Source organism: Manacus vitellinus, unplaced genomic scaffold, assembly GCF_001715985.3.
Source record: "Manacus vitellinus isolate BGI_N305 unplaced genomic scaffold, ASM171598v3 scaffold_16_pilon, whole genome shotgun sequence".
Lineage (NCBI taxonomy): Eukaryota > Metazoa > Chordata > Aves > Passeriformes > Pipridae > Manacus > Manacus vitellinus.
Window position 1 is genome coordinate 83,929 of NW_021939189.1, and position 26,939 is coordinate 110,867.

At 42.4% G+C, this 26,939-nt stretch overlaps 1 protein-coding gene across 1 annotated transcript; it reads right to left on the minus strand.

The window, feature by feature from the left end:
• Positions 1-1,246: 1,246 nt before the first annotated feature.
• Positions 1,247-25,791, minus strand: TP53BP1 (tumor protein p53 binding protein 1). Its single transcript, XM_025894815.1, has 21 exons — positions 25,654-25,791; positions 24,697-24,817; positions 24,279-24,370; positions 23,038-23,216; positions 20,734-21,988; positions 17,176-17,295; positions 16,321-16,557; positions 15,253-15,310; positions 13,952-14,044; positions 12,310-12,811; positions 11,174-11,326; positions 8,022-8,317; positions 7,525-7,701; positions 6,913-7,334; positions 6,591-6,782; positions 5,902-6,105; positions 5,128-5,340; positions 4,436-4,530; positions 3,248-3,447; positions 2,316-2,461; positions 1,247-1,587 (listed from the first exon to the last, which is right to left on the minus strand). The coding sequence occupies exons 1-21, from the start codon at positions 25,676-25,678 to the stop codon at positions 1,400-1,402; spliced, it is 4,968 nt and encodes a 1,655-aa protein (XP_025750600.1). The 5' UTR covers positions 25,679-25,791; the 3' UTR covers positions 1,247-1,399.
• Positions 25,792-26,939: the final 1,148 nt, after the last annotated feature.

Below are 26,939 nucleotides of genomic sequence, written 5' to 3' on the forward strand. Positions count from 1 at the left end.
TCAATATCTTCCCCCCAGTGCAAAGGGAACAGAGCGCCATAGCTATTCTCTGTCAGTGAAAAGCAGTATCTTGCAGAAACTTCTTGCCTGTTACTAAGATTTTGTAGCCTTGCTACAACAAACAGACTATCTTGCTGCAAGTCCATTTGAATGACTGGCAGAAGAGAGCCCTCCAGTCCATCACTGGGGCGTTGTATCAGGTTTCCAATTTGAACACAAAGACTGCCAGGAAACCAGCCTTCTCTTCAAAGGGTTTGTATTTGCACACAGCTGCAGCTCTACACTAAAGTTTCATGTCCTTGGGGGAGGGGGGGAAATCCTCTCTGCTCACTCAGAAAGACACAGGAACAACAGCCAGCAAGTATAAGACCTGGCACCTTCCATGCACTACAGCTGTTCATGGTAGGACTGTAGCTAATGCAAAGTTTAAAATCCTGTGACCGTGGAAAAAGCTAGAAAGCGTGTTGAAGTTTGGATGTGGGATTTACAGAGCAACACATTCAGGTGTCTGAGCTAGGAAATGATAGAAGAAAAAATACACATTAAGAAAAACTTTACACTTCTGAAGCAGGGGACTAAAGACTGAACATGGCTGGATGGAGGCCTGGGTGCACCTTCAGCCTATAGCAATGTTAGAGTGAAGAGCTTTTGCCTTTATGCCAGCTGAGCGCTAAGATGAAGTGCCTGGTTGTGAATGCAGAAGCTCAGAAGCAGATGATTTATCCCGTTACCATTTAAAGATACACAGCACTTACATGATCTTTGAACCTCAAGTCTCCCAGCAGTTTAGTTGTCCAAGGTTCTTGAGTCTCTATCTCTACTTAGGTAGTGCCAGTCTCCACTAAGGCAGGTTAATAGCTATATAGTCACTACAGGAAAAAAAGAGGTAGCCAAAACAAAATGACACTTTGTCCTAGAAATTCATAGCAGTCACTTAGCAACACCTTAATGAAATCAATTGAAAAGAACAACAGCGAACTGGAGAAGTACAGAACGTGGTATTCTTCCAACAAACAGAATTGCTGCTGCCCTGAGCTTTATGGTATTTACTTCTGTAAATACAGGCTGCCAATGGAATATGCCCCCTTCCTTTATAATCGACTTTGTGTTGAGGTCAGCCTTTACCCAAAGTAGAATATTAGTGCTATTCAGCTCAGAGAAATGTAAGCATTTCTTTTCTCTTTGTCCTCCTTTTCTGAAGACATTGCCCTGGAATAGGTTTAGATAAATGAGGAGTCCCAGCAGATACCACAAGAGATTGAACATTTATTTAATCATAAAAGTCCAGCAGATAAAACTATATACAATAATCCATGCATACTGCCCATTTCACAAATATTTGAAATCCAATTAAAACACAGTCTGCACAACAGTTGGGGCAGCAGGGCAAAGTTTTCATTTAGTTGGGGACATAGTCATGTTTATATTTTGGATGCTGCTTGTAGCCTACTCTCTCCCCAGCAATAAGGCTCTGGATCACCCACTCTTGCGAGACAACAGGCAGCCGTAAAGCTTCTGCACACTTCAAGACACCAGCTGGGCAGGACAAGTCAGTCACCACCACATCATAAACACCCAAAGCAATATCTGCACAGGAGGAAAGACAGGCATCTGTCAGGTGAAGAAAGAGGATCTGCTCTGCAGCAGCAGATCATAGAATCACTGAATCCTAAATGATTTGAGAGGGACATTAAAGCTCATCTCATTCCACCCCCCTGCCACGGGCAGGGACACCTTCCACGAGACCAGATTGCTCCAAGACCCGTCCAACCTGGCAGATCCACGTATTTTACCACTATGAATCTCTCTTATGTGTCTTTTCATTCCTAGGCAGTGAATTCTCTTCATACATGTTAATACAGCAACCCCGCACCTTGCAAGTAAAGTATTCCTTTTAGTCCAGGTAAGAGAAAACCAGTAACCAACATTACAGGCAGGACACTGAGTCCTGACCTCAGGCTGGGCATACTAAAACGTACATCCCGTATGGAGAAGGAGATACAGCTAAGTTGAAAAGGACAAGGAAGTACAATTTGAGAGGCCCACAAAAGGTCCAGGAGCAACTCTTGCCTATTTCCCCCTTTCAACATAGGCTGGAAGCTGACAGCTTGTGTTCTGAATTGCTGCAGCATCTTCTCTGCAAAGACAGGTCTCCCAGATGTAATCTATATAAAGATTACATTCAAGTAGAGAGTTAATATCTTGCACTTTGCCTTCCTTTCTGCTTATAGACAATCTTGTAAGACATTCTAAATGGTTTTAAACCATACTAGAGACCACTAGCATAGTTCCCTGAGAAACTAGCCAATGAGTACCTTTGTTGTGAGCATTTGAGTAATGCTGTTTAACAGATGCTGCTCCCCCTGTCATGAGAATTTCAGACCACAGATCCAGGAAGCTCTGTTGCTGGTCTGACACCAGGAGAACCTTTAGGTCATGAAACAGGTTTTCTCGTGGGCGCCTGTAAAGAGAAATGCAGACTACTAAGAATACCTAGTAGTCTAGTCACCTGATTGGCTCCCATATTGGTTCTTTGAATATTTTGTGTACAATGACCCGGTCTTTTACTACCCCTCCTGAATGGATTATCCTGTTTATAGAGAGTAAAACAGAGCTAGACAATAACGGTGGGGTGTGTTTGCAGCAGCCTAAATCTGAAGTTAGGCTAGGCTCTTTCTTAATCCAGAACCACCTTTCTTGTACAAATCCAAAATGCTTCCACTTCGACAGGTCTGAGCAGGAAGACATCAGTCTCCGGCCCAAAAGCCTACAGCAATTTACAAACTCTGTCTGCCCCTCAACTTGCCTGAGGAGTCTGACCTGGCAACTATTATCTCAGAACAGACCTACTGGATTAGCCTCCACAGAAAATGCAGAAGCTAGCTTCAAAACGTACCAAGGAAAAAATGAGTATTGCTCTCTTTTATCCATTTCTGAGCAATTAGAGAAGTTAGCCACATGTGTGGGAAGCCTTTCCTGAGTTCTGTCTTCCTCATGAGAAGACTGATTCCTTTCTTACTTCCCAGAAGACTGTCTTTTTTGTGTATATAGCACCCATATGTATTTGGCACTAGAGGTCACAGTAAATCCAAAGAAAGAGGTGGAAGTGCTGTTCCTATATGGAAGGAAAAATATGGGGAGCAGTACTAGGGTCACCTTCAGTACCTGTAGATATTCGAGAGCCTCCCAAGCGTAACACTTCTTTTGGAGATTCTGTGGACTCAGATCATGGTTATTTGGCACTTACCATTCTACCAATTTTTGCTCCTGGAGGCTATATCCAGCTGGTAAAAGGTAATTCCGATAATTTTGAAGCTCGTTAGCATGACAGCTATCATGGACCCAGATATGAGAGACACAAGGGATCCCGCTGGCAAGGCACAGCAAGTATTTCCGAGTTCGACAATGCTGGTCCGCAATTAAAAGACACTGATATGCTGCATTACACTTCAAGGGAGATAAAGAGATATGTAAAAAGGAGACAACGCTTGCAAAAAAACCCAGAAATTATCCTGCTGCTAAACACTTTAAAGAAGAAAACAACTGAAACCCTGATTTTTATAGCCTTGTTATGTGAAAGATGAATTAGATAAAGGTACTATTGATTTCGGAACCTGTTTAATAATCACCTATTCCAAGCTCTGCAGTTCACAGGGAAAAACTCTGCCTAATAGTTTTTGCATCATAACCCTCTTCCAGATGAGATCATTTATTTGTTTGATACTCAGTAAGTCACTAGAGAAGACTGCTTCCTCAGGCAAGACGCTCCAAGAACAATTTACCCTCTTTATTAAAACACTCTACATTTAAGTAAAAGCAACACCAAATTAAATTAGTTGTCCAAGGAGATCTGGTAAGTGAAGAGCTCTACCTCTAAGTGTTCTGAGGCACAGACCTGTGGTGAGACCACATCTGCACCCACTCCTAGGTTCTGCAGTACACCGAAAACACCAGACATGCTGGAGCAGGCTCAGCCAAAGACCACTTAGAGGTCTGGGCATTGGAACACCTGACACACAAGAAGAGGCTGAGAGAGCTGAACTTCTTAAAGCTCAAGAAGGGAAGGGTTGAGTGGTCTTATTAATGCACATTCATGACTGATAAGAGGGTGTACAAAAGATGGAGCCAGACTATTCTCAATTTATCTACTCAAAGGACGAGAAGCAACAGTTACAAATTGAAATAAAAAAATTAAATAGAATTTCCTCTAATTTTTTTTAAATTGGGGGTGATCAAACACAGGATTAAGGTGCCAGAGAGGCTGTGGTGTTTCCATCCTTGAGGATACTCAAAACACAACTGGACAAGGACCTAAGTGATCTGCTCTATTTGATCTTGCTTTCGGCAGAGAAGTTGGACAAGATAAGCTATAGAAATTCCTTCCAATCTCAACTATTCTGTGACTGTTATTCTAGATTAGTAAGTGAACCGTTACCTGGGTTTCATTGAAGTCTTCCAGGATGTAGCCAGCTCCCGCTTGCAGCTGTTGTGCTATGTAATGTTTGTCGTATGGAGTCACGTCTAAAAATTCTACGGCAGAAAGTTCAGTTTTTGACTATAATCTATCTGCTTATATTCCCACACCTCAGTCTACAGAGTCCTCATTGATTCCAGTAAGGGACCCCAGCCTTTCTCCCAACAATATCTAGATAAAACCCTTGGAAGAGTCAAAAAAAAAAAAAAAGGAGGCAAAAGAAAGGGTAGTACAGCACTCGCCAGGTGAGCACCTTGTGACTTTTTTCATGTTGCAGTTCACTGCATGGAACATAACACTAGCAAAGGCAAACTGGAGCAACCCATACATGCTTTCAAGTTCTGTGTTTCCCAGCACTATCCCTTAGCTCTCAAAACCTTCCTTCTTACACTATACTATTCTGACACCCCTGATCTCACTAATTTTCACACCTTTCTTAGCTTGCTGAACAGCCCCATGATCACCACTGAGGTTTGCCACATCTTAGGCCAAAGATCTAAAACAGAGACCAAGTCTTGGGTCCTTTCTACAAAGGATTAAAGAGCAAAAGGGTAAACAAGCACTTACACAAATGTCTGATCAGACAGCATCAGGCATTTTTCCTAAAGCCACAGCATTTCACTTGAAAATGCAACAGGTAAGATTTGCCTCACCTTCTTCCTCCTCGCTACTCCCTGTGGGACCATCTGATAGCTTCTGGTGACCGACCAATTTGTCACTTGGTGTTGCCATGGTGAGAAGAAAGGCATAGCCCAAAAAGAGGGTCTTATTGAGAGGCAAGGGTCCGCGATGGCCTTCCAGTACTGGGGGATCTACAGCATCTACACCTGCACAGGTGCTTACAAACTCTCCAGCTCTCACAGCCCCTGCAGAGAGACAGAAGCACTATAAGTCTTCAAAGTCAGATTCTGCACAAAGATCCTGGGTAAGATATCTCACCTGGCAGATATGTTCAACTCAGATATTTTACTGGAGGAGACAGGCAGGACTGGGCTAGGATTACACTAGAATAGGTAGGGATATCTTACCCTTCTGGCTGCAAAGAATCCTCAAATCAAAACCTGAATGACTAATGGGACAATGTTTGCCAGTCTTATCAACATCCTTAAACAACACTGACTGCTGTGAACACTGATTCCTTTAACAGCTAGGCATTTTGGGACTGATTAAAGAGATAAGAAAGGAGGGAGACAAATCACAACAATAAAGTCAGAACATTTCTAAAAGGCAGAACTGAAAAGATGGCAGGTAAGTACTCAGACTATGCTAAATACACCTCTGGCTGAATGCATCCAGGGAGAATGGAGGGCAAACAAGCATTCTCACCTACTTTTTGCTTATGAGAAGTGGAAAGATCAATTACAAAAACATCAGGGTGACAAAAAATAAATTAATGCAGGTTTAAGAGCAGAAAATAAGGTTCTCACCAGGCTTTACTGTTGCTGACTTGCGGCCACGTTTAGCTGGGGATCGCTCATCTTCAGATGCAACTAGTTTCCTTTTCCCAGACAGTGTGCCTGGTGGGATGCGTGGACTCTCCTGCCCTTTACGAGTGGGAGTTGTGCTGCTGCTGGAAGTGCTGGGAGAACCAAAGTTACTACGTCGCTTCCTCTTCCCCTCCACCAGATTATCTGCAATACAGTATGCAGAGATTAGTCACAGGCTGTCACCAAACTCCATGAGCTTTCACCCCACCTATCTATACAGAGGTGACTGAACGCAATAGTACTTAGAAGGTACATGCCACTGCCCTCAGACAGAAGAAAGCAAGAAAAAAAGGTATCTCGCTTGTGTATCTTTCTTCTCAAGCCCGGTCTCTCTTCCCCCTGGTACTGTTGGAGAGTTTGTATCAGAGCAGCCATCCACCAAGTGTACGTAAGTACGGCAAGCATCACTGTCTTAGAAGCAGTGTGCTTTCCACAAGCCAGTCAATACCACTAAGTCTCTGACCCCGAACAATAAAAGGATCTCAAAGATCCCACTATGAAGTACCAAAAGCATTACTGAATACCCAGAAATATTTAAACATTGGTAATTCAGAACAGGTACTAAAATTATCTCAAAGGCACAAAACACAGAAGAGCACAGCCAGCAGTTCAACAGCACCTCCCCTTACCAAGACTGATGTCAGCTGCTTTGGTCAGAGGGGTGACTGGTTCATAAGGACCTAGCCCAAATTGCTCACGGAGCTTATTTCCTTGTTCCAGAGACAGGATAACAGCCCTTCGTTTGTACCACTTCCTCTGGCCTTCCTTTTCAATGCAGTAGTATAGCTCTCCAGACACCTCCCGGTGTTGCTTCACTACACCTGACATGACAACAAATAACACCTGTTAACCAACCATACCCAGGATTCTCATCCTCCTGGAAAAGCATTCGTTTTCAATTGCATTCAGTGACTCAGAAAACCAAGGATAAAACTCAAGAACTGCTCTTACCTGCACTGAAGTACTCATCCTTGGAGAGTGCAGTCACCTCTGTCTCCCGTGGAATAGGATCACAGAGTAAAATATCTTTTCCTAGCACATCACATTCATGTCCATCATCAAACAGCAGCTTGTACTTTCCAGCCCCAACATCTTGGGTAATCCTCCCAGAATAAAAGTACCCATTTGAGGACCACTTTGCTACAACCCTGAGGCCCACAAAGCTGCTCCCAGAGGATGAGTCTGCACAGTCCAAAGGACTAGTCATCGCTTGTAATGGGATTTCTGGAGAGTCACTTCGACGTAATGCACAGAAGCCAGAAGTGTCAGATTTCTCCCCTCCACCTGGCAGGCGAACTGAATGTGTAAGTGATTTCTTCTCAGGTGATGCCATAGCTGAAACATCCTCCACACCTGGCAGTCCAGCTAAATCTCTGCAGAAAAGAGAAAAGCGTTCCCAGAAAGATCTGAAAAAAGTTACTACCTATAGAATAGTTGGGTGACATGCTTGCAGCTGCTACATGGTATCACTAAAAACTAACTCCTTTTCCTCTGTCTCATTAAGACAGGAGCTCCCCATTCTCCTTCTTGGCAATAATTTACAGCCTCCTTTTTCTAGGGTACCTTGTTCCTGTTGTTCGAGATGGTGGGCGGCCTCTTCTTCCTCGTCCACGAGGTGTCACAGGTGCCCTGCCACACTGACGATTGCCAGTCATAGAGTCCTCCTCTTCCTCACAAGGCAGTGCTCCCATCTGGCTAACTTTGAGTGGAGATGCAGGCTGCCCAGCTCCTTTCCTAGGGCTAGAGAATTTATGAGGTAACTTCTGAAACAGAAGCTAGCTCATCATGATCCTCACCTTTTCTCAATCATCTCTCAACACATCCAGAAGTTTGCCTCATTTCTGCTAAACTGTCAAGAGCTTAGGCAAAGCAATGCCTCACAAGGAAGCAAACTACTCCTTTAGGAAGAACAGATGTGAAAGTAAATGCTATCTCCTTATTTCTGCTCATCAAGCCAGATCTTTCCCATAAAGCTTTTGATTTAGGTCTACCCTGCTTCACACTCACAAGCCCACTTCTGCAAACTATCTGTTCTTCTTTTCCCAAGACTCTGCACATACCTTAATTTTCCTAAGATGCCTCTGCCAGTGGGTAAAGCAAATTCTCCAGTTTCTGTCCCACATGCTTTCCCTTTGACAGTTCTAGTTCCTCGTCCTGAGCTGCTGCTGCTGCCGTGTGTGGCAGAGTGACCACTGCTTGCTCCACTGGATGTTTGGGGGAGACTTGAGGCCTTAGATGAGAAGGAACTGACATCACCAAGATCCCCTGAGGTCAGCGACGAGCCCACTGCAGTTCTACAGGAGGAGGACACATCAGTCTCACATTCCTGGTACTCCACTACAGGCTCCTCAGTTTCCTTGAAAGGAACAAAAAGGTTCGTCAAAAGGGACGAGCATGCTAGATGGAAGCTACAACCACCGGTCCAAAGCGCAGACAAGCCGAGACCACATTCATGAAGCTGAGGACAACCACATAGACTTGATTCCGGACCGATCCATGGTAGTGCATCTCTCACTACAGGCCTGCAGCTGCTCTTTATCAAGAGGTCACATTAAGAATTCAGCCAACAGTGTTGTTCAGGAATACATTCAGTGTTGGTAGCTCATAGCTCAGGGTGCAGCTGCAGTTTGAGCCGCAGGTTAAACTCAAGACGGCGAGAGCCTCAGGCAAGAGGCCATGAACTGCATAACTAAGGGCACAGGGGCCTGGACACTTGTAGACACAGCAGGGGCCAATGACTCTGAGACTTTCCCACCTTGGACCATGAGGGTATAAAAGCCCAGGGGTTCCTTTGTTCAGGATTCCTCCTCAGAAGCACCAGCTTAAGCTGTTATTTTGTTATTTAGTTATTGCACCAAGATTAAATTATTTTAAGGATCTAGATGTATGAGACGCTGCCATGGGAAACGTGGGGTTGAGCTGGTGAGGAAACCTGTTTGATTGTGTGAGTATGGGGTGTTCACAGAGTCAAGCAAGGTCCCTGTTGGCTCACGGGAGCTGCCACGGCAAAGGGGCCTCAGTTCCAGCTCAGCAGTGCAGTTGTGACTGCCAGAGTGGCTCCTGGATAGTCAAGATAGGAAAGTTTCCTTAACTGCAGAACAGACTGGTCTGGCATTGAATAATTCCCACACTTCCAGACTGTGAGAGTGCAACAAATACACGAGACACTAGAAGCCTTTGGTTGCTCATAGAATCACAGAATATGCCAAGTTGGAAGGGACCCACAAGGACCATCAAGTCCAACTCCTGGCACAACACAAGATCATCCCCAAGAGTTACACACCACGTGCCCGAAAGTATCATCCAAACACTTCTTGAGCTCTGTCAGCCTCGGTGCTGTGACCACTGCCCTGGGGAGCCCGTTCAGTGCCCAACCACCCTCTAGGTGGAAAACCTCTTTCTAATATCCAACCTGTCACTGGTCACCAGAGAGAAGAGATCAGTGCCTGCCCCTCCTCCTCCTCTCACAAGGAAGTTGTAACTGCAGTGAGGTCTCCCCTCAGTCTCCTCTTCACCAGCTGAACACACCAAGTGCCCTCAGTGTCCTCACACAGCTTCCCTTCAAGGCCCTTCGCAATCTTCGTTCCCTCCTTTGGACACTCTCTAATGGCTCAATCTCTCCCTTCCATTGTGTCCCCCCAAACTGCCCCAATGTTGCAGGTAAGGCCGCCCCAGGGCAGAGCAGAGCGGGACAATCCCCTCCCTGGCCCAGCTGGCGATGCTGGGCCTGATGCCCCTCCAGGCAGGGCTGGCCCTCCTGGCTGCCAGGGCACTGCTGACTCATGGCCAACTGACCACCGACCAGGACCCCCAGGTCCCTTTCCTGGCACTGCTTTCCAGGATCTCATTCCCCAGTCTGCCCATACATCCGGGGTTGCCCCATCCCAGGGGAAGAATCTAGCACTTCCCCTTGTTGAACTTCCCATGGTTGGTGATTGCCAAGCCCTCTGACCTGTTGAGGCCTCTCTGCAGCACCTCTCTGACCTCGAGGGAGTGAACAGCTCCTCCCAGTTTTATGTTATCTGCAGACTTGCTCAGTGTCCCTTCCAGTCCTGCGTCCAAGTCATTTATGAAGATGTTGGAGAGCACAGGGCCCAAGATGGAGGCCTGCGGAACCCCACTAGCGACAGCTCACCAGTCTCATGTCACCCCAGTCACTATTACCCTTTGTGCTTGACTCGTGAGCCAATTGCTCACCCGCCGCCTGATGTGTTTATCCAGCTGTGGGTTGGACACTTAGTCCAGAAGGATCCTGTGAGAGACAGTATCAAAAGCTTTACTGAAATCCAAGATCATTTTCAACAGCTTGTCATTTGGAGCCATTTAAGCTTTATGCATACAAAATACGTATGTACAAAATAGCGATATCAAATGGTGGTAGATAAAACGGAAATGGATATATCATTGTGATTACATAACCTACATAAGCACATTTCAGGAAACTTAATTCTCCATTTTAATGTTGCGATAAGCAATTTCATGTATAGTATGAGGTGTAAAAGTATAAGCTTTGCACTGAACTAATTTATCCTTTTGTGTCATTACTCATTGTGACTACACAAGACTTATGGTATAGTAGAATAGCAGTAACATTTTATTCCCAGCAGGCTGATGTGATTACTGTACCCATCAAATCAGCATTTTTCAGCTATCTTTTGCGATTCCCTAAAGACTAACGAATGGACATTCTACAACACAAGTGTACTAAATATAGGCTAGTTTATTTCTTAATTTTAAGCTGATTTTGGTAGACCTCTTATAGAATCTGGCTCACAGGACGCAAAAGACTGCAGTTGAAAATAACACTGAGCTGTAAAACAGGATAAACTATCTTACACAGTTCAATTTTACAGGCAGAAGTGATTTTTGCTTACTAACAGAATTTTCGCCCATTCTGAAATATCTCTATTCTGACAAAACTCCAAGACTTCTAAAACAGTTGGATGCACATCTTTTGTTCAATTCTTTGGGAAGAAAAATCAGTGTGTCTTCAGAACACAGCAGCAGGCATGAAATACACCACCATCAAATACACAGCTTTTGCCACGCACTAAATGGTCTGCATGTTTGCTCATGAAGAAAACTTTGTCATCACAGCATGCAGACTTGTTCATTCAACTCATTTTCTGCAGCCATAATACATTTCCATTTTAATTACTTCTATTTTTCAGCCAACATATCATTCCATTTAGTCCCAAACCCAGGAACTTACCTCAACGGCTTTTCGTTCCACCTCTGCACCATTGACGTAGTAAACATCTGTTATAACACGTGTGACGGTGGTACGCACTTCTCGAGTGGTTCGCACGTGGCGACGGTGAACCTGACCCTTGGGTGGGTGAAGAAGGTTAAACTCCTCCTCTCCCTGTAATAAAGAGGACACAGTGAAACCAAAACAGATCTCAACAAAAAGCAAATGATTTCTGGATAGAGCTATCTCTGCAGTACAGTTTCTTCATACCATGTTTAACTGCTGGGGTAGGGAATCTTGCAGCATCTTGTTACAAATTAGAGGCTGGAGGTTACAAATTAGAGACTCCAAACAAAGGAGAACTGAACACATTTTGCTGACTTGCTGACAAGCAGAGGAAGGGAAATCACAGCAGTCCAAGAAGGAAACAGCAAACTTGTTTAGCATGACTTCTCATACTCTTTCATTCAATGAACTCTTAGACATATCACATCAATGTTGCACTGCATTTTTATAGCCCTCTTAATCTCCTATTTCCCACAGGATGCACTATTCTTAAATCAAGTTTAGAAAAAAATCATTTTTCTAGTCTTTCCGTTCACAAGAAAATATACAAACTGTAACAGCAAAGCAGTGTTTTTTCTTGAGTCTGCAATACTTTCTGAAATACTAATTCAAAGTTAGTCATCTTGTTAGAATGTTTTTGCGGAGGAGGTGTTCCCTTGACATTAGATGGAATGTCATTAGAACAAGCTGTCAGAAGTTGGTTGGAGCAAAACAGAAGGCATTAAACCACCCATTCAAAATTTCATGCAACTCCCATCTCCAGTTAACAAAAAGCGAAAAACTTTTTACAGTGTTAACTATATCTGCACCCAAAAAACTGAACCCCAAACAAAACCAACAAACCAACCAATCAAACCTGTCACACTTTTCCAGAAAATAAATATGGAGACAATAAGCTCCCAAACTTATGCTGCCCAGTGAGCACTGCTACCTTAGCAGTTGTGTACAGTTGATTCAGGAAAGCTTGCAACATTAACATTTTAAAGTGGTCCTTTGGCTTTTTCCAACAGAGAATGAATTTACTGGCTGAAGTATCGGATACTTTAGTGTCCTAAAGCAGTAAAACTAAATACAGGCAGCCTTCATCCCACCTGACTGTGCAAAGGGTCCGTGTCGTCTCCAGAGGCGTTCACAAGCTTTTCCCCACTCTTGTCAGTTTGGACACTCACATCTCGTCGCCCAGGCCTCTGCCCAGACATACTGGTTCCCATTTCCACCTGCTTAGAGATTTCATCTGATGTTTGTGTTGAAGCTGTAACAGTTGTTAGGGTAAAAAGACAGTCTGCTGTAGTCTGGATCCCTTTATTCTTGGTGTTTTGCCACCTCTCTTGACTTTGATCAGTTTTAACAGCCTTACTTTGTTTCCTCTGCATTCTTCTCCCTTCTTCTGCCTGAGTGCTCATGACATCAGTCTCCATAGACTCTCCATCCTCTGCACCAGAAGATTGTTGACAGCAGTCCTGCTGCGTTCTCTGAGGAATTAGGATCTGTCCACCACTGTCATCTGCCTCGTGTTGCTGGTACTGCCAATCATGGGGATTTGTATGTAATTCAGCATCTTCTTCTGTGCCAGGAAACATGAACAGATTTCCCCTACAAACCAGTAACACACAGATCAAAATTACTGATTAAGAAAACAAGACAAGCAATATGCTGCCACTCAAGTGAAAGCAATATTAAAAAAACCCCACCCTGGCAGTCATTCTATTGCAACTTACGATTGCACAGAACTCAGTGAGTCTCAAATTATAAAAAAGCCCTTTCAATACTTCTCAAGTGATACGCATGGTAGCAAAAAGTATGGCTGACACTGTACAGGACCAGGTGCTTTTTCAAATACTAATATAGCAATCTACACTCCACACGTCAGGCACCAACTACGCAACTTGCTTCCAGAAGCATGCCCTCTTGAAGTTACTACAGGCTGCTCCAGCACTTGTTGGAAACTGGTAATCACATCTAGCAAGAAGACCCAGCAGCATAAACACAACTGCTGTCTAAAGTTTTCATTAAAATTTGTCTACTCTGCCAAAAGTGTTACTAGGTACTATATGGGACTGACTATATGGGACTATACTGAGCCCTACTAGAAGTACATATCTGGCTTCCTTCGGGTACTTTGAGGAGTGTCTGTCTTCTCTTCCGTCTGTACCTCACCCAGCACCGGAACTCCCTATTCATTTTGGTCTTTAGTACAACTGTTCAGTACTCTTGAAACATAGGTTATTCTTTCTACATAGACCAAGACCTTGCTGCCCCATCAAAAGATAGAACGGAAAACACTGAAGAAGAAGATTTCTATCCTCCAGGAAGCACCCTTGTCATGCTAACATATGCAGCTGTACAGTCTTTTTCAAAGCAGAGACAGCAAAAGTTGATTGACTTGGAAGAGAGACAATAGCAGAAACAATAACAAACAAAATTGGTCAGAAGATCTTGGAAGAGGAGAAAGAAAAGGTATTTAAACAGTCTTAAGTATAACCTCAATTCTCTCAAACCCCAGGTTTTACCAAAGCATATAAGTTGTCTGGAATCACATTGCTGCTCAGTCAAAAGGTATGTCTGCTTACCATGTGAGATACAAACATACAGTATTTAGTATACTTACCCCCTTGTCCCCAACCTTCTAAGTCACCCAAAGACAACGACTTAGTGCAATTTCTTTGATGCAAAAAATGCACATGTGCATATAAATCCACCCAGGACTGGCAGGCAAAGACTGTGAGGAGTTACCTATATGGAGAGGTGGAAAGACCATGACCTCTGGCCTCATCCTCCCGACGAACTTCACAGATACGACTAAACACAGATGATGCTTTCTGGGAGCTAGCAGTGCAGATTTAAAACAAACAAACAAACAAACAAAAAAGCATCAGGGAGCGAGAAAATCCCTTAGCCAGCAAAACAAGAATTCTCTAGCCCCTTGGGAAAGCAGCAACTGTTGTATTGAGCTTGTTGACCTACACAGACACAGAATAAGTGACATGGTCTGTCTCAAAGGTCAAGAAACAAGCTGCAATTGCATAAGCATTTCTGTCATTTCTGCAGACACCCTAACAGCCAAGAGCTGTAACAATTCCAGGAAGTGCAGTGTGGAAAACTGCAGCACCATGTGGAGTTTCAGCATCTACTTCCTCTGTGTCCCACAAGGGGACACAGTTAGACCATTTATGGCTTACTTTTTTAGGAATTTCACGGCACCACAAAAATACTGGGAATGAAAGCAGACTTTGAGAGTTCATGTTCAACCTATACCTACAAAGGCAACCCATCCTCAACCAGTGAGAAATGATTACCACTCATCCTCAGCATTGAGGCATAATTACCATCCAGCATGCAACCCTGTGACAAGAGGTACTGAGTTTATTCAGAAGTTTTCTCACTACTTCAAACCACTATGCTTCACTCCGGTGACCACAGGTAACTGTCTTCCTAGTCAGATTCCTATTAGTACTTACAAATGATACCTCCCAAAAGCTAAAATAAAGCAATGCTAGGCATTAAATGTGAGATAGGATAGATATATACAAATCAAAAGACCAAGGGAGTAAACTTATGTTTTGGTCAACGTGTTAAATTGTGATTTCTACATATCCATGAACTGATTATGTGTTTATCAGCTTCACATCAAAAAGATAATACTCTTTAGGGACTTCTCAGAAATTCTTTGCAGAAAATTGCACAAGACAAGAAAGTAGAAAACCATATATTTGCAATTTAGGAGGTGGATAAGGCAGACTTGCATTCTGGACTGCACAAGATATGAATTTCTGGCTGACTACAATCACAAGGAGGCAAAATGCTGACATTATTAGGAAGCAAAAAGCCTGTAATGAACAAGTAGGTGGGGTTCCCACCTTGCCTATGTAATTAAAACCTGCTGCAAGAGCTAAAGAGTTCATGTCATGGCTACCCCTAAGAGCGTTCCTTGCTTCTGCATCTCCTGATTTTTTTTTCCCTCCTACTGGTAATGTGTGGAAACAGGATCTACCCAGACCTTTGTATTAACTCTACACAGCAAGAAGCCCAGTTACCTGGCAGCAGTCCTAGCAGCAGCAGAGGATCCATCTTTCCTGTCACTGGCTATGGGCTCTGAAACAAGAGGGAAGGTAAAGACAATTTTAAGGTAAGTCCAAAAAGACTCTTCTGCCCCTTTCCAGCTCCCCACATTCAGTGAAGAGAGGCAGAGTAACACTGGACAAAGGGCGCCCAGGCTTCCCCATCCAACTTCTCAGAACAGACCAGAGTTTCTACAAGTTTTAGACTATTAGACTGAACGTCACTGTTCTGACTAAAATACTGTCAAACTTCCTTTTTCATCTAGATTATGGACAGGTCCAAGGAGGCCACAAAGGTAATCAGAGGGCTCGAGCACCTCGGAGTCACCTACAGAGACAGGCTGAGAGAGCAGGGGTTGTTCAGCCTGGAGAAGAGAAGGGTTTAGGGAAACTCATTCCAGCCTCTCAGTACTTAAAAGGGGGCTTATAAAAAAGAGGGAGAGAGACTTTTTACACAGGCAGATAGTGATAGGACAAGGGGAAACAGTTTTAAACTAAAAGGCAAGAGATTCAGATTAGGTGCTAGAAAGGAATTCTTCCTTGTGAGGGTGATGAGGCCCTGGCACAGGTTGCCCAGAGAAACTGTGGCTGCCCCATCCCTAGAAGTATTCAAGGTCAGGTTGGATGGGTCTTAGAGCAACCTGGGCTAGCAGAAGGTGTCCCTGCCCATGGCAGGGAGGTCTAGATGGTCTCTAAGGTCCCTTCAGACCCAAACCATTCTATGATTATATATATACAAAAATAAAATCTTTTCCCTCCCAATACAATCAAACTCCACTTCCTGTCCAGTGACGTTGCCACTATACATAACAATTTTTAGTCTTCTGGAAGTACCTTTCCTCACAACAGAGGCCTCTCCTTTCAACTCCATCCTTGCTTAGAGCATTGCAGAAACAGAAAAACAAATTTAAGTGACACTGCCCAAAAAGAAAAATGAGAAAAATTACAGAGACTCAGAGACTGTCTTGGGGAATGCCAAAGAGAGGTTTTGAGTTAGGGCTGAGATCCAGCAGGACCTCTACATTTCAGGTTTCGTCCTCTTACTTTCCAAACTGAATGGCAAGGACTCCTCGCTCCCATCGTTCACAGGGGTAACAAGGTTCATTCGCAGAGAAAGTTTTGCATCCGACTCAGGAACCGCACCCAACTCTCCCTTCTCACACACTTCTGACACATCTGCTGATACCACCGCACTTTCCACAGTGACATTGTCGGTCCCCATTGTGCTTTCTGCTGTAACATCACTGGTTGCTATAGTGCTGTCTGGGCAACTACCATCCACTGAAAACAGGAATATAAAAACAAGAAAAACAAGAAGTAGCTACTGTCATTCACACTGCTGGGGTTCAGGTCCTAGTTCTTATTTGAAGACGCTTCACTGCATGTGTTATTAGTAATGAAATGGTGCAATAGTGGAAATTCCTTTCTAGATATGAAGCATGAAAAGTCTGTAGCATAGGTATCTTTAGCTTGTGACAGAATACTTTATCATTACCCAAGCAGAACACATTTCCTTTCATCCAGCATTAGCAGGATGTTTTTCGTGAGCTTAGCAAAGTCCTGATAAAAGATCATGAATACTGGGAGCAATCTTTTTTTAGTCTAAGTTCTTTTACCACTCAGAAGGTTCTTTCACATTTTTTAATGGAGTCGTATGCAGAATGCAGTGAGTGCAAGGACGATGTGCTCCATACTGTCCTGTACTCAGGGAGCAAACACCTTCACTAGAGATCCAGGAGAAAACATGGCAAGGAAACCGTGGGGAAGGGATGAGCCCTCCCCACAGAACAGCAATGCAGCAATGGTTTTTGCCAAGGTAGATTTGAGTTATCCTATCAGATTATGCAGAAAGAATCAAAAGCTTTCACTGCAGAACAAAGCCATTCAGGTCGAACTCACCAATTGGTGTGCTGTGTCTTCTGGGTCCCATTTTAAGGTGGCCAGTAAGAGGTGGTGTTATGCTGGTCAAGGGCTGAATGATGTCACCCTCCTTCGGCAAATTAAGATGAAATGTGGTTCCTAAAAGATACAGAGCATAAGGATTAGTAATTTCAGGGGAGTACTTTAGTTCAAATACCAAAAGCACAGGCTGTGAAAACAGGGAAAAGTGTAACACTGGTGCTGTACAAAACTCCCCTGAACAGTTACTGGTTTCAGGACAGCTGCTCTAACTGATCTTCCTCACATTTTGTGTGGAAAATCTGTCTCAGTGAAAATTTGGCTGTGCTCGACTTGATGCAGATGTTCCCAGGTGCCAGATAAAAGGGAGAGTAAATATCCTGACATGAATAGGACTTTTACAGAATGCAGGTTTGCTTAAGAAATGCTCAAGATTTTCCACAGAAAAGGGAGATGAGGCCAAAAACAGAAACAAATTGGCAAAGCTGTGTGATGCCTGAATTGATAACCTAAAATTTACACAGAATGATGGCTCAGATGGCCTATCCCATCAGAGAAACCACACCTTGGTGGATGTGCGGATCTTGTAGGATTTAAATAAATCAAAAACCTAGTAAAATGCTCCTTTCTTTTACCTCATCCCATGTCATTTATTTGTAAACTTTCAACAGCATACAGAAGTAATTTTCATAATCCTCTCACAAAAAAATGCCATATCAGCAAAAAGTTATCTATCATCTCTTTGAAAACTCTGAAAACCATCACCGACCTGTATACCACAGGCTTTAAAGATATGATGCAGCAACTGCAACATCCTGAAGATAACCCAAGAACTTCAGAGTATTTTTGCAGTGGGTAGGTACCTCGTAGTGCAGTGGTACTCACACATTGGAAAGCCAACCACCATTCCTCACAAACAGCTTATGAATGAGTGTCACATCATGGCCTAGAGTAGACCTCCATTTAAAAAGTGTTTTACTTAAAAACTGAAGTATTTACAAACCCCACTGAATATTAATTGATCTAGCTACCACAGTCCCTTCTACCCTATAAATCCACATTTGGCAGGTTAGTTACAAATGATCAAAAGAATTTATGAAGTGATCACCTGCATTTTAATAAGAGAGAACCTAATTACTAAATCAATGGATTCCTCTGGAGAGAACACAAACAAGCTTTCACAAGATCTGAAGAAAACGTGAATGCCTCAAAGCTTAAATGCTTTCGCATAACTGGCTCAGCTGTCGTGTCAATGAAAACAGTTTATTAACAGAAATAAACTTTTCTTATGTTCTTAAGACCATTGACCCGTCGATTTGGAATTAAATCTGCCAAGGGATGTCAAAGACAAGAATAAGGGTTTCTTCAAGAACATCAGTAGCTAAAGGAAGCCTAAGGAAAAGGTGGGCCTGCTGCTGAATGTGGTGGGTGCCGTGGTGATGAAGATGGAGTTACTGAATACCTGCTTTACTTCATCTTTACTACTAAGGCCAGCCCCCAGGAAACCCAGACCCTGGAGGCAAGAAAGTCTAGAGAAAGGAAGACTTTCCCTTGATCAAGGAGGACAAAGTTAGAGATCATTTGAACAAATTTGATACCCACAGATCCATGAGCCCTGATAAGATGCACCTACGAGTGCTGAGGGAGTTGGCAGATGTTACTGCTAAGCCGCTCTCCATCATCTTTGAAAGATCATGGAGAACAAATGAGGTGCCTGAGGACTGAAAAAAAACCAATGTCACTCCAGTCTTCAAAAAGGGCAAGAAGGACCCAGAGAACTACAGGTCAGTCCATTTCATCTCCATCCTCCACCTTCCCACCACCAAGATGATGGAAGAACTCATCCTGGGTGTCACCTCCAGGCACGTGGAGGAGAAGGTTATCAGTTGTCAGCATGGTTTGACCAAGGGGCTTGACCAATCTGGCAGTGCTAGGCAACAGCAGCCTTTGGTGATGGAATGACTGGCTGGGCAGATGAGGAGAGAGCAGTGCATGGTACCTATATTGACTTCAGTAAGGTTTTTGACACTGTCTCCTGGAACATCCTCATAGGTAAGCTCAGGAAGTGTGGGTTGGATGAATGGACAGCAAGGCGGATTGAGAACTGGCTGGCTGGAAGAGCTCAGAGGGCTGTGATCAGCAGCACAGATTAGTTAGAGGCCTGCAGCCAGGGTGTCCCCAGAGGTCGGTGCAGGGTCCAGTCCCGTTTGACTCATTCATCAGTGACTGGGATAAAGAGACAAAGCCTATCCCCAAGAAGCCTTCACCCAAAGTTTGTGCTCACTGATTTATGCTTCATAATCTGTCAATAAGGGATTAGACTCCTAAAATACTTATTATGAAATTAATTATTATGAGAATGAAGCTGCTTTAAGAGTAGAGGGATGCTCAGCAGGTCTTCATGCCTTAAGGACTGAGCGATGGTAAGAGAACAAACATCACTCTACATACTTTTCCATCATGCTGCATCAGTCTGAAGGCAGCAGGCAGAACATTTCAAAAACCGAACTCTCTCTTAACACTGATCAGTCCTTTAGTGTAATACAAAAGCACAAAACACAACCACCAGCATTAATTTGAGTTCATTTTCTCCAAACAGTGGCTTACAGTTTTCTTTGAAAAGTAAATGCAGCCAATTGTGATGTGTTTAAATTGCATATATAGATTTTCTATAATAAAGCTTTTTTCTTCTTTCAGTTAAAGGAAATTAAAAATAATAATAAAATTAATATAATAAATTAAGAATATTGTAGCTAAAACTTCATCATTTAACTAAGTAACATTTGAGGTCCTACAATCTTTCCTCTTCCCTAACAGACTTCCTAGAGGGGAAATACATTTTCTGACAGTAAAATCGAGTTCCCTTGTTCTTCGTTCATTCTCACTTAAGGACTACAGAACTGTGTTTTAAAATGAAGCCAGTTAAGAGGCAAAAGCTTCACAAAACACAGGCATAGCATCCCACATGTCTCGTATAATTACATACATCAGTCAAAGGGATTTCAATGAATCATAACTCCTGCTGAGCCACATCTTGCATGCGAGTGAAGATAAATTTGCTCTATTAGTTTCTAGCCCAGAGTTGCTCTGTACACCCCCACAAAGAAAATTCTCCTCTGAGAATGAAAAAAAAAAAAAAAAAAAGGTAAGGAGACCTACAAGAGGGAAAGTATTGATTACCACACACCGTTATTCCTTTCAAGGACACTGCCATTGCTGCTTCTTGAGTGGGGGAGAAGTTACAAAAATCCCTGAACATTTCCAAGATCGCAACATTCTGAGTTCTTAAAGCTCCTCTGTGTTTCTACTGTAAAACAGTTACAAGTCTTAGGAACAAGAATTACCTTATCACTCTTGCCCTGCACTAGTGTGGCACAGGCGAAAACAATAAGGGCACATTCTGCATATAACACAGTAACTTGTAGTGCTGCTCTTAAGAGAGACTCTTCAACTTGCATCCAGTATCAGTGCTCTCTAAAAACACTGAGAATTGTATACAGCTGTCCCTCACATTATTCAAAATACACACATGTGAACTACTAACCTAAATTCACTTACCACTGGAAGGACTGGGGGACTTAGCAGTTTTCTTCTTCTCTGGCTGCATCTGCTCTTCTTGCTCCAGATTCCTCATCATAACAGTATCCTCCTTACTCTTTGGCACCTGATTCTCGTGCTGAACCACCTGTGTTTTAATCCCTCTCTCTTGAAGTGGCGGCTGATTGCTTATTATCATTATCTGTCCCAATTCTGAACAGCCTGGATGTTTTTTGGCACTCAACGCCACTTCCGATTGAACATCACTCTTTATCTTAGGACACAAATTGTTGTGTTGCTCCAGTAACTCTCCTACAGAAGGCTCAGCTAAAACTTTATTGAGCTTTGGTATGTTTTCTGCAACAGCCTTAGAGGACAGTTTATCCAGGTTCTTTGCCTCGCCAGTGTCAAAAGTATAACCTTTCGAAGATTTTTTTCCCTGACCTTCTGGTCCAATCTCTTCCAAGTCCTGGGCCTGATCAAACAATTTTTTTCTCTTTTTACAAGAATCATCAGCAAATTCCACTTGCATATCTTCATGACATTGTCCTTCCCTTTCAAGAATAAACCTCTGAGAAAGTGTCATATTAACAAGAGACCCATCTTCATTTACTTTTTTCTCCTTTACTTGCATTTTTTCTTCTCGTTCTTCACATTGCGTCTCAGGAACTGCCTCAGGTTCATAAGTCTCTTCCAATGGAAAAACCTCAGACTGTACTTCTCTACCCTGAGCATCTGACAGAATCTCAGGCAGACCAGACTGATCTGCAGCAGCCTGCTTTCCAGAAACACACCTGATCTCCCGATGAGCTGCAGGGGCTAATGACCCATCTCCTGCAACACTTCCACGAACAAACTGCCCTACAGGCACTCCTGCAGCCCATACGTCCTCCGTTTTGGCTTTTTCACAGTTTTCAGAGAGTGCTTGATCACCTGCATTCACTTTCAGTTTTATTTTGTTATTCTCCACAGAACAGAGTCTCAAGTCTGAGGCCTTGCATTCAGAAATTCTCTCCACCTGTGCGGTTTCACTGTCTTGGCCTGTGTTCAGAGAACCTGAACTGATGTCTGTATTCGTGGGCTGGCTACATACACTTGCAGAAAGCATCAGCTTACAGGACTCAGAAGGCTTTGATGCAGAGTCACCTGTAGATATCTTTGACAAAGCACCTGTGGGTCCAGAGAGATCTCCTGGTAAGCATAAAGGGGTTAAAGCAGCAGTTTTTTCTTCTCCTTCATGCTTCTTCTCTGGGCTCTGAGTTGGAACAAAGATATCCTAAAAAGGAAGAAGTGGGACATGGAGTATTAGGGCACCGCAAGTAGGACTGTTTATTTATTATTCCTAAGCCATTACACTGGACTATGGGGCAGAGCAAGCTCAGCACAACACTACAGATAAAACATTAACCAACAAAACCAAAACCAACCAATCAAACGAAAATACAAAACTTTTTTTTTCACCAATTTACAAGTCATGATTGTCCTGTTTTTGCTGAGAAATATTATCACCACACATTACTATTTAGTATGTCTGTGGCAAAGTCAGACATAATTTTTGGTATACTTCTCACTACCAAATCACAAAAGACAGGGCAAGTATGGCAGATTAGTAGCTATTTCTCGTCAAACAGCTAAGGGTTCTGGAAATATTCTCTGCTATGGCTATTAACATGAATACTGTTTTCAGCTAAGGAAAAACCCTGCTTCAACTAGTGAAGTTTCTAGCACAACCTTTATTTTCTGTCTTAAGTTGATGAAACTTGTAATATTAAGCTATAAACCCAGCAACTGCCTGCTAAATCCCTTTGAACAGTTATAATTTCCAGAATCAAAAAGCACAAAGGAAACAACAGATAATAAGAATAAGCAACTTGAAAAATGCACTAAATGAATTCTAGCCTTGTAGGAGAATAGAAATGCTTTATTATAAAACAGCTTCCCTTTCTCCACGACAAACAATGCTAAGGTCTAGCCTGATAAAAGTCTAATTTATGATGCAGTTTGAGATGCAGGATGCCAAGTTCAGCATAAGAAAGGAGCAGCCTTCCTCCTTTAGAAGGAAAAAAAAAGCAACAAAAAAGGTTTCTAGCATAGTCTAAGATAACTTTTATGTTCAGTAACTCACTATGCCCTCTTAAGCTGTTCTGCATTTCTCTGCAGGTAAAACTGCTACAATCAATATATAACCGTGACTGGTGGGAACAGGGAAGTTCGTGAGAACCAGCTTAGTAGGGAAGCTCAACACAGAAGCAAAAGTTGACTCAAACACACTTTCTGCATCAGCCATATCAAAACCTCAGAAAAGATATCTATGTGAAGCCTTACATGAGAAAACTCTGGTTGTGATGGTATAGGCACAGATCCAGACTCAGGAAAGAAGGTTGGTGCGCTCTGGGACACTGGAGTTGAAGCCTGTGGCTGGGCAAGCGGTCTTGGAGGGATACATGGGATGGCCATCTCCACCAGCGTATCTCCTCTCTGCCTTTGCGTCAGTTCTCTTCCTTCTGCAGGGATAGATATATCCATCTGTTCATCTAGTTTGAAAGAGCAGAAGAGATATTACAACCAAATTCCTGCGTTGTTCCTAAAGTTTCCAACATGCTATTAAAAGATTCATCTTCAGTGGCATATTTAACTTTGTAGAATCTTCTCTCCAGGGAAACTCCTTCTGGAGGGAAAAAAAAAGATCAACAAAAACATCCATATCCTTACATTCAAAGGGGGGAAGCAAGTGTTTTGTTACAAATTCATACGACTATTTTGCTACATGTCTAGAACTTATACAACTAAAAAAGGTATCTGAAATTTATAAAAAGCATTTTCTTGAGGATTTTTTCCTTGTGCTATCTTTATTAAAATCCAACTAAATTCAGACCCCAGCTAATAAAATATCCACGCTAACAGTATGTCACATTCTGTGACAGGAATCTCACAGAAAGGAATAGTTGATTTTGTATCATACTAAAAGTCTGCATATCAGGGATATGCAGATATCTTATCCCTGATGGTGAACGGGTGCTTAGAGAAAATTTTTAAGAACCAATGTATCATATGGAACATATGGAACAATCTTTTGACATGAGGTTCTAGAATGCACACATAGAGCATATGAAAGCTTTTTAAAATATTGTGCAAGTCATCTATGTTAAGGTAAAATAACTGTTATGATGCAGTCCTTATCTGTCCTTCCTATTGCCCTAACACAATAGACTTAATACGAGTATCTGCCTATAGCAAGAATTGCTAGTCCCTAAGAAAGGAGGACAATTGCAAGCAGCAATGTGCATCCCATACAAAGTATTTCCCATCTTTCAAGTGAAGGGGAGCTAGCCAAAAGTACTAATTTTATTATGATAGCGATGCAGGACGTCTCGACAGAGAGAGAATACAAAGAATTATAGACAACAGTCACAGATACAGATCTCCCTTCATCTACCCCCCTCAGTGTTCTCAATCCTGCTTTACTCCTTAAATATAATTTTAGCAAGTTTTGAAAAGGCTGCAAGCTCAGACTAAACCATAGAGCACCGAAACACAAACTACAGACAGTACGCACAACATTTTACCTTTTCCTTGCTCTTGTTCAGTAGGACTGCTGGGGACAAGAGCACTGGGTCCAAAAGCAACAGGAGGCGGAATAACCAGGTCTGAAGAGAAACTGCAGACCAAGAAAAGGGAATATGGAAATGAAGACCATACCTCACTAAACAATGCATTAAGTTCTCCCCTTATCAAGCTCCGGTTTGTCACAGTAGGACTCTTCTCATGAAAGGAGTGTCAGGTGTTCACTAGCATAAGACCAGAAATGGTCAATGGACCACATGGGCACCATTAGTTCACTTCATCGCAAAATAACGCCATGCTCCCTTCATGGTGCAAAATTAACATACTGATTCAAGCACAAATCCTTGAATAAAGAAGAGAGTGATGGAAATGCACTACTGCAATAAAGTTATTGCAATAGTTTGGGGATTTTTTGCTTACATGGAATGACCCTCCTGTACAAGGACTGCCTGTCCAGAGAGCTGCAGGACTTGCAGACTGCGGGCAGGGGTACACACCAGAGAACTTCCCTCTTCCACCCTGGTTATTGGACAGCCACTCCCTGCAGTGATTTCAAACAAAAGGAAATAAAGTTAGAAATATGGCCAATAACCAAGGCGATCAGAAAATTCTGAGGAATTAAATTCACACTATTGCACAGTTATTTTTCAGATAGGCAAGGACAAGCTGATCTTCATAGAGTTTGTGAAGGACTACACATGGAAGTTCAGTATGCAAAATGTAAGGACAATATAGTTCAGATGAAAAAGATAAAATCTGAATAGATTTTAGATTGTACAAGTCTTCCTCCCATGGAAATTTAAAAAAAAATCCCCAATGGCCCCAATATCAGCACACTTGATCCAGCACTAGAATGCAAATACATGCAAGGTTCTAGTAAGAAAAGACATCTTGCATTGACCACATTGACTCAGTGTGAGGAGAAGGCTGTTATTGAACCTTCTGGATACAGAGGGTTCATGCACAAGGTCACACTGATATAGACATCACTGGACACAAATTTGCCTACACTACTTACCCACACTTTACATGGTGTGTCACTACCAAGGGTGAGAATTATTACTGCCAGTTTCAGAAGAGGGTAAAAGGCAGGCTTGGGTTTTGTTCTTCAAGGGGCACAGAAAGAAAGGAAATTAAATGTACTTAACAAGCCAGTGTAACTGTTCTAACAGGAAGTGACATTTAGACATTGCTCCATAATATAGTGAAAGAGGTTGGGGCCTTTCATTTCCAAAGTGTTCTCAATTTTAACAGAAATTATGTGAAAAATACAGCACTCTACACCCTAAAACACTACACGCCTATAAAGATCAAGTAGGTATGATGCTTACAACTATCCCTGGGATGGATATTTTGGCTCTGCTTGTCTATTGTTACCTGTTGCATTATTCTCAGGAAACATCTCTTCCTGAGTTGACAAAATATCTGACTCCTCATGACCAGAATTAAGGGATTTCTCGGTTTTACTGGGGTCACTGAGAGGCGTTTTCTTCCTGATATCCTCTTCTGCTTCCTGAAGAGTTCTAGAAAGGCAAGATACAGTCACTGACCTGAGAAAATGAAAGTATTAAGAAGGACTACAACATTGCAAAGAAAACCTATCAGGTATTCACTTGCGTATAACACAGGAAAAAAAAGAAGAAGGATGACCGACCTGTCCTGACAAAATAACATTTTCATCTTTGATGAGTTATACTTTTAGAATTGTTTTTTAAGTTTCCTACCAACCTCACTGATGCTTAAATGGAAAGAAGATTGTTCTACTGACTTCAATGTGGATTCTAGGAATTTTCTTTCACCTCCTTTTTAAGGTTATTTTGTGGCAGAATATGATAATACAAGATAAGATAAATATTATATAAATTTTATGCCAGATAAAAAGTATTCAACAAACTGAAGTTTCACACTTAAAAATAATTTAAACTATAAAGCTTACAATAGCAAATACTCAAAAATCATCCTGGAATACACACCACTTAGCCTCCAGATTTCTCCTGTGCAGCGAAGCCCACACTACAGTGATTAAATTATTTCAAGATAACTTCTGTGACTTAAAATGAATAAACGCTTCTAGTATATTCCAGTCATACAACTTTAAGAAAAGTATTAGTATATTTTATTATACAGTGCACTCTCCCTTAAAAACAAACCTACTGGTATCTTTGTGTATAGGAGGTTGACATCACCTCTTCTCTCTGCTATGAATGCTAAGAGCACTCCTTAGTCAGCACTGCTGCAAAAAGGTCTCAGCAGTACTTCATCTTTCCGTTCACCTTTCTCTTTTGCCCTGAACCCTCTCCTATGTCCAAAAATCTAGTAAAAAAGAAGTACACAAATCAGCTTCCAGAATGCCCATAAGAGACATACAAAGAAGACAGACAGACTGTTTTACCTTTCAGACTTCTCTGTCTGGCTTTTCAAAGCAGTATATGCTTCTGTGCTGGAGACAGTTTCCACGCTGTCCCTATGCAGTTCTACAAAGAGAGATATTAAAAAAAAAATAAAAAAATTGTTACTCTTGTTACAAACAAGAAAGCGTAGTTTTGTAATTTACACAAATACCAAGGCAAGCTTTATATGAAGGAAAAAAAATAAAATCTTGCATTGTCTATGATAACAAGAAAAAAAAAAAGACAAAAAAAAAGACAGGATGAGGTTCTTAC

Excerpts from the sequence above, each read along its gene's own strand:
- TP53BP1 (XM_025894815.1), bottom strand. The coding sequence starts at position 25,678 with ATGTTTCCTGAGAATAATGCAACAG. Across the intron at positions 15,311-16,320 it reads CTTGCCATTCAGTTTGGAAA|AGCCCATAGCCAGTGACAGG; the intron begins GTAAGAGGACGA and ends CTCTTGTTTCAG. Across the intron at positions 7,335-7,524 it reads TCTCGAACAACAGGAACAAG|AGATTTAGCTGGACTGCCAG; the intron begins GTACCCTAGAAA and ends TCTTTTCTGCAG.